General features: G+C 41.3%; 1 protein-coding gene across 1 annotated transcript in view; it reads left to right on the top strand.

Moving 5' to 3' along the window:
* Mphosph8 (M-phase phosphoprotein 8) overlaps nt 1-8,417 on the top strand; it is a 30,506-nt gene continuing 22,089 nt past the window's right edge. Inside the window, exons 1-3 of the mRNA XM_051195625.1 lie at nt 1-338; nt 3,893-4,048; nt 5,811-6,665. Coding sequence (XP_051051582.1) covers nt 114-338; nt 3,893-4,048; nt 5,811-6,665 — 1,236 coding nt within the window. The 5' untranslated portion in view covers nt 1-113. The remainder of the gene's footprint in view (nt 339-3,892; nt 4,049-5,810; nt 6,666-8,417) is intronic.

The following is an 8,417-nucleotide window of genomic DNA, read 5'->3' as shown; positions in this document are numbered from 1 at the left end:
CCTCACGGTCGAGTCACGCCGCTGAAGGGGACTAAGGCGGAGCGGCAGGCGCGCGGAGCTGTCTCGCCGTGCGTCTCCGGCGGTTTTTCGCGTCGGTTTGTAGAGCGTTTGTGATGGCGGCAGCGGCGGCGGCTGAGGAAAGCATGAGTGTGGCCGCGCTAGCAATGTCAGTCCCCGACAGCACTGGCGGGTCTCCCGGGGCCGAAGGAGAAGGACTTGGAGTAGCGGGCGAAGAGAAGGACGCAGCCGCTAAAGGAGCTGAGGCCGTTGGGGATAGCGAGGAGGATGGGGACGACGTGTTCGAGGTGGAGAAGATCCTGGACATGAAGTGCGAGGGAGTATGTGGGGGCTGCGCGGCGAGACGCGGCCGGAGGGCCGGGGCGGGGACGGTGGGGGAGCATCCGAGTGGGACGCTCAACAGCCCGGCAGGACGGACGTGTCGGGCGAGCGCAGAGACATCTCGTACAGGACCCTGGCGGCTGCATCTGTGGAGGATGGATGCTTAGGGAAGTTTTGAGCGTTGTTTTGGCAGAAGAGACGAAGCAGTGTCGTGTTATGTTGAGAATACAGTGCAAGACGGCTGGTGGGGGACTCCACTTGCCTTGGACGTTCGGGTATACAGTTAGGGCCATTGCTCTGGGTTGGAAAGGACTGGTGGAAATCATACGAGCCGTCGTAGCACATTCTCCTCCACACCGTTGTCCCAATATTTTCTAAAAGTAGGGAATGCCCCGTGGCTTAAATTCAGGAATTCCATTCGTCCTCACAATGAAACCTCGATCACACCGAGTGGTTGGGACGGTAAACGTTTCCGAAACCTAGGGTCATCCCTACCCCCTCTGCGCGTTTGTTTTATGATTGTAACAGATTTAGAGTAAGGTTAAAAGGAAACACTTAGGCACATCCTCCTTGCCGGGATTGTTGTTCCCAGGAGAAATTCTTACTCTCCTTCCAAGTGTCGGGGTCCATCTGTTTGTAATGTCGTTTCCACCCTTCCCATTTCCGAGCCCTGTAGAAAATCTGTTTTCTCATTTGTGCTCTGAGGAGACCTCAACTGAAGCCATTCCCTTGTATCTATATTTACCTTTTCTGCTCTAGATCCTGGGCTCTTTTAATCCGGGATGTGTTTTTATTAATGTTTGAGTCACTGATATTTAGTCCAGTAACAGCATTTGCCAATCTCTTTTTGTAGCTAGGTATCATGCCCATGCCGATACGATGTTTTGCTTCTATTGTATTTTATTTCATTTGTTATTTGCCATATGCTATCTTTTGTCTGTTAATTTTTGCCCTTCAACAAACTTTTTAAAATCAACTGCTGTTTACCATGTTCTATGTTGGTTTGATGGTTGATTTTTTTTTTTTTTTAAGGCGGTGCCTTTCCCTAAGAGACTCCTTTTATTTGTTTATTGAGACTGTTTCTCTGTGTAGAAGGCTTTAAAATTCAGAAATCTGCCTGCCTCTGGCTTCTGGGTGCTGGGATTAAAGGTGTATTTGGCCAGTGCCTGGTCTAATGGTACAGGTTTTTTAAAGAAAAATTTTTAGCCTTTATTTTTATTTTATGTGTATGGGTGTTCAGACTGTGTGTATGTCTGCACCACATGCATGTCCAGAGAAGAGGGCATTGGGTCCCCTGAAACTGGAGTTATGGATGATTTTGAGCTGCCACATGGATGCCGGGAATCGATCCCAAATTTTCTGGAAGAGAACCCAGTTTTCTTAGCTGTGAAGGCTTTGCTTCAGGGTTCCCTCTGTGTCTTCCACTCTCACACCACCTGTGTTTTGAGGTAGGATCTGTCTCTGAAGCCCAGGCTAGCCTAGAACTTGAGACCCTCCTGCAGTTACTGACACAGGAAAATTCTCATGTCAAGCTTGAGTTAAGTAATTAAAATTCAGTTTCATTATGGAGCTAGAGAGGGTGCAAGTCCGGAATCCTGGTATTCCTGCTGGGAGATGGAGACAGGAGAGTACCTGTTGTACTCTCCTGTTGTAGTGCGGTACAGTTTTGAACAACTAGGCTTGAGTCTGTCCTCTGAGGTGTACCCACAGCTGTGGCAAACCCATACCCACATTGTGTGTCCACATTTGTGAATCGCTACACATGGATTCTGGGAAACAAACTAGGATCCTTTGTGAGAGCAATAAGCAGCTTTAATGATTGCTCTAGCTTCTGGCTCCAGTTTTGTGTTAATTTTTTTGAGAACATAATAGTGCCATTTCCCCCTTTCTTTTCCCCTCCAGACCCTCCTATATACTACTCCTTTCTCTCTTTCAAATTTGTGACCTCCATATCTTTAAAAATAGCCAAGTTTGGTATGTGGCACACCCTTTAATACCAGCACTCAGGAGGCAGGAGCAGGCAGGTATCTGTGAGTTTGAGACCGTTCTGGTCTACATAGTGAGTTCTAGAACAGTCAGAACTACATAGTGAGACCCTGTCTCAAATAAGTGAATTTAAAACTGTGAGTTTCAGCTGACTATTTCTGTGATCTTTGACTACTTGCTTATTCTATCTGTAGTCTTCAGATTCAATTATAGAATGCTTTATAGCACCTTCTTCATAGGCTGTTGTAAAGATTTAAGCTACTGAAAGTAAATATTTAGACAGTGTATGACATTTTGCAAAGCATTTTTTGAACCTTGCATTATTAGATCTGCTTGAGCCACATGCCTATTATGTGTATTATTTTTTCTTTTAGATTTATTTTTTGTATGAGTTTTGCCTCTCTAAACACAAGGCACACAAGTGTTAGAGAGGTCAGAAAAGACTGGAATTATAGGCTCCATGTTGGTGCTGGTGATCAAACCCAGTTCCAGATCTTCTGCACGAACAGTAGTTGCATATGCCTTTTTTTTTTTTTTTTAAGACACATTTCTCACAACTTTGCCTGGGATGGCCTAAAACATAGGCTTGCCTCAGACTCTGCATCTGTTTCCTCTGTGCTTCTCAAAGGGTTGTATGTGTGTGCCACCATGCCCAGCAGCAAACCCTCGCTTCTATTGTAAAAGGTTTACATTTACTTTATGTGGAGACCAGAAGAGGGCAGCAGATCCCCTGGAGCTCCTGGCAGTGATGAACTGCTTGCTGATGCTAGTCACCAAATTCCAGTCCTGAAAGAGCAAAAACAACAAAATGCTTTTAACTGTTAAGCCATGTCTCCAGCTCCCAGTTGCCATTTTGTTGTGTCAGTCATCTCTTCAGTGTTGTCTGGGGCTCTTTACTCAGGTATATGCCAGAAGCACCTTTACCTGCTAAGCCAACCTCCTCTTAAAACTTCACTGATCTCCTGTTTGAGGATTTATTAATATTGTCAAAGAAGTACAAGTGTATCAGTGCTTTATTTTTTTTTTAATCTAAACACTGTTCTTATATGATAATCTTCAGTTACTAAAAATCATTGTTGAGTGACTTGCCTTGCCTTTTTCGTTTTTCATTGCTATGAGTATACATTGCTTTGTAATATATAATCAGAAAAAGACATCAGTCTTTGTTTTTTGTTTTTTGTTTTTTTTTTTGTTTTGTTTTGTTTTGTTTTTTGTTTTCAAGACTGGGTTTGTCTGTATAGCCCTGGCTATCCTAGAACTCACTCTGTAGACCATGCTGGTTTTGAATTCAAAGAGATCCATTTGCCTCTGCTGGGACTAATCCCCCTTTTGGGATTAAAGGCCAACACCACCTGGTTAAGTCTTTGTTCCTTTGGAGCATTCACCACCAATGCCCAGCTCAAGTCTTTGTTTCTTTTAAAAAAAAAAAAAAAGTTAATGATAGTTGTTTTTTTCTTAAGCCACTGTGGGCCTCAAAAGATAGTCATACTAAATAAGGTGTTTCTCGGCAGTTGAATGGTTTTGAAATTTTAATCATTGATATGTCCATTTTTAATTTGTGCCACAGGGTAGGAACCTTTATAAAGTCCGATGGAAAGGATACACGTCTGATGATGACACCTGGGAGCCTGAGGTTCACCTGGAGGACTGTAAAGAAGTTCTTCTTGAATTTAGGAAGAAAGTTGCCGAGAACAAAGCTAAAGCAATCAAGAAAGATATCCAGGTATCAAGTTTTATCTCATACTTTTTGATTTGATGATCATAATTTTGTTTATAGGTAGTATGTGTAGTAATAATTTATGAGAAATATGATGTCCTCTGTTTCTGTTGTGAAGTCATGTTGCTGATTTGTCCTCACAGACTGCTTCTGCTGATGTTGCTCAGCAAAATCATCCTGTGATTGTATTTGGTATTTTTTTTATGTTGTGTTAGTCAACTTACACTGTAATGAAATACCTTCTGTTGCCATAGAGAAAGACGACACGCCACAGAACTCACATAGAGAGGTTTTTTTTATTGGGGGAAGGGAAGGAGGGGGAGTGGGAAGACCTTCCTCTGGGGACAGGAGCAGCAAAAGAGGAAGGTGGGAGGATGTGACACAGAGCGAGAGAAAAAGGAAGAGATGGGAGGTGGGCAAGGCCCACCTTTTAAAAGGGAATGTAGTGAATGTGCACAGGTGGTACTCTTAGTGGATGCAGCTGAGGACTTATCCTGTCAGGAACCCAAGGGCAGGCCAGCACAGATGCCTGAATACTAACACCTACCATAACTTAAAAATAAGATTATTTTGCCTTACAGTTGTAGAGGTGTTAGTTTACCTCTGTGGATACCTGTGATACTGAGCACTAAGGTACTATATGCTCCTTGTTTTCATAAGCCAAGAAGCACAGAAGAAACCAGGGTCCCCAATCGTCTTTGGTGTCATGTCATCTCCCTAAGGGTCTACCACCTCCCATTAGTGCCTCTCCAGAGACCAAGCCTCTAACACATGGACCTTTGGGGGACATTCAGCATTCAAATTAGAGTAGGCATGAATGTTAGCTAATAAGGTGGAATATGTTTGTAATTCCAATACTCAGGACAATTAGTCAGGAAAGGAGGCCAGTCAGGGCTGTATAATGTGACCCCCCCCCCCATCTCAAGGACAAAAGAGAAGGGTATATTCAGTGGTTCAGCACCTTCCTAGCATGTGTCAGGCCCTGGATTCAAGCACCAGCATCATGCTGAGGAGCAGGAGTGATAAATATAAAAGTGAAGGAACATAGTCTGTTTTTAACATTTTTCTGCTAATTAGATAAGTCTTTCTTTTGGTTTTTCAAGACATGGTTTCTCTGTATAGTCCTAGCTGTCCTAGAACTCACTTTGTAGACTAGGCTGGCCTTGAACTCAGAGATCTGCCTCCCTAATGCTGGGATTAAAGAAAAGCATATATACCACCATGCCTGGCTTAAATATCTTATTCTTGAGTTTCTTTTTAGAATAGAAAAACATTTTAGTAGGAACTATTTAAGATCATAAAACACAAATCAATCAAATCAGTAAGATTCCTATGTAGTTAATGTGCTTACTCCATTTAACCTGAGATAACAAGTTTAAGAACATTGATTGGGGTGTGGCTGATAGCTGAACAGTAAGGGTGCTTGCTGAAAACTCAGACTTCCCGTGGTAGAAGGAACAAGATTCCTTAAGTGGTCCTCTGACTTCTACATGTATACTGTAGCAAGTCATGAATGAGACTGTTATTATAACTCATGTTTCAATTTGATATCTTGGAAACAGTAGCGTTTTTCTTTGTGTCTCCTTTTTAAATTGACATCACCTCCAAGTCCTATTTGCTAAGTCAGAAATTTAAGTGATACACATGTTTAATTTAGGTAATTTAAAGTCAAATCTGCTTTTAAAATGTTTTCATTAGATTTTATTAATACTGCCTCTCAAAAAACTTGAAATTATGTTAACATTTTTACCTTTTTTGTATTTTATAGAGACTATCTTTAAGCAATGACGTATTTGAAGCAGACTTTGATAGTGACCAGCAAAGTGACACAAAAGAAGATACTTCACCAAGGAAGAAAAAGAAAAAAATAAAGTGCAAAGAAGAGAAAAGTCCAGATGATCTGAAAAAAAAAAAAGCAAAACTGGGAAAACTAAAAGATAAGTTCAAGTCAGAGCTGGAAAACACCTCTGAAAATTTAAGTTTTGATATAAGGACAAAGAAAAGAATTTTGGAAGTCAAGGAAGAATTAAAGGAGTCCAAAAAACCCAAAAAGGATGAAATAAAGGAAAACAAGGCATTAAAGAAAGCTAAAAGGGCTGAAATAGGAGAGTTAAAGTTTAAAATAAGAGAAGATATCAAAGACAACCGGAAAACAAAGAAAGAGAAGTCTGTTGAGTGTCCACTGGATTTTGAATCACCTGTACCTAATGAGTCCCTCCTTCCAGAGGATGATGGGGAAGACTTACTTTCTTACAACAGAGAAGAGAATCAGACGATAAGAATGGTGAAAGATAGGACAGAACAGCATATAGTGCAAGAGGGTATTTTTGAGAAACATTTGGATGACCTTTTAAGTACTGAAGAGGATGCTGGGGCCCGAGTTAGAAGGAAGAAGAAAAAGCCAAGGAAGTTTGAGGAAACAAAAGAAATCAAGAAACTAGAGAACATGGATACCTTTTTAGAAAGGAAGATGATAATACCTAAAAAACAAAGACATCAAGACAAGAGCAGAAGTAACCTAGAGTTAAGTAAGTTACTATCACCTGTGTCTGCCCAAGCCCCAAAGAGTTCCAGACTGAGTGCAGAAGAGAAGGGCCTAAGATCCTCGGACTCGGCAGAGGAGGTAAGGGCAGTAGAGAACCTGTAGAGTGTAAAAATAATTGGTACCTTTATTATTGGATATTGTATGGTCAGGAATTTTAACAAGGAATGGGAAAGGAAATGGTCAGATTAGAATAAAGTGTAACTCCTCAGGTAATTATTGAGGACAGCTGCATGTGCTCAGATCCTCAAGCACTCAAACCCAAAGTTTGTCTTAGTTTTAACCTTTTCCTTTCCTTTCTTTTTTGGGGAGCTTGTTTGTTTGTTTTGTTTTTTGTTTCTTTGAGACAGAGTTTCTCTGTGTAACAGCCTTGGCTGTCCTGAGACTCACTCTGTAGACCAGGCTGGCCTTGAACTCACAGAGATCCACCTGCCTCTGCTGTGTGCCGATACTGCCTGGCATCAGTCTAGTTTTCTTTTACAAAGCATGATCAAAAATTTTTTTGTAGAGGTATTCAGGTATTGTGTAGCATTGTATAGACAGGCCTATTGGCTTCAGTTAATTTCATTTTGGAGTGTGTATATGTGTTCTCTTTTTAAAAAATAATTTGAGGGGGCTGGAGAGATGCCTCAGTGGTTAAGAGCACTGGCTACTCTTTCAGAAGGCCCTAGTTCAGTTCCCAGCACCTACGTAGTAGCTTACAGCTATCTGTTGTAAGATCTGACACCCTCACACAGACATACATGCAGGCAAAATACCAATGCAGATAAGATAAAAATAAGTCATAAATGAGTCTTATTTGAGAATGTGATAACAACGTGTTCACCCTTACTCTCTCCCTAACTTCTCCCAGATCCACTTCTGCCCCTTCCCTTCCCCAACTTTTTCTTTTCCTTTTAGTTTCATCTTGTCCAATTTGTCAGAATATTTTACACTGTAATTCAGGCTAGCCTGGAGCTGATTAATCCTTGATATACTCCCTCCTTAGGTACTGGGGGTTGGGACTACAGATTTAGCTTTCACTTTTTCCCTCTTTTCTTGTAGCCTTGAACTCAGAGAGCTACCTGCCTCTGCCTCCTAGGAATTCTGGTATTAAAGACATGTACCACTGAAACCAAATGGTTTTTATTTTGTTTTTATGATTTTTATTTATGTGTGTGCATACCACATGTATGCCAGTACTTGCAAGAGCTAGAGGGTGTGAGATTCCTTGAAGCTGGAGTTAAAGGCAGTTGTGGGCCACCTGAATGAATACCTGGATACTAAGGACTGAGCTGTGGTCTTGTAAGAGCAGTGAGCACTTAACTCCTGAGACCTCTCTTCAATTTGTAGTTTCCACGTTTATGGTTTCCACAGTTATTTTAACTACAGAAAGAAAAAAAGTAAAAGTTCTTCAACTTTTAAGAACATGTATTTTGCCGAGCAGTGGTTGCCCACACCTTTTAATCCGAGCACTTGATAGGGAGAGGCAGGTAGATCTCTGTGAGTTTGAGGTCAGCCTGGTCTACAGAGCAAGTTCCAAGACAGCCTCCAAAGCTTCAAAGATACTCTGTCCCAACAAATAAATACAATTATATTTTATCCCAATGTAATAATTTTATGTTTTTAAGTAGAAAACTTCAAAATTATGAAAATGTCAGTCAAGAACTATTTTAAAAAGATGTTTCTTTTCATTATTCTTGGTTTTGATAATTTATCTAAATCATTTTAAAGGGAGGGGAAACTTATTTCTTTTCCCACTCTTTGAGACACGCTATAACAGCTCTGGCTGTCCTGGACTTGCTCTGTAGTCCAGGTTGCTCTCAAGATCATCTGCCTCTCTGTCTCTGCCTC

The sequence above is a fragment of the Phodopus roborovskii genome, unplaced genomic scaffold (genome assembly GCF_943737965.1).
Source record: "Phodopus roborovskii unplaced genomic scaffold, PHOROB, whole genome shotgun sequence".
NCBI classification, from domain to species: Eukaryota; Metazoa; Chordata; class Mammalia; order Rodentia; family Cricetidae; genus Phodopus; species Phodopus roborovskii.
The sequence above is the reverse complement of the archived record's forward strand: the minus strand, read 5'-3'. Positions and strand labels throughout refer to the sequence as shown.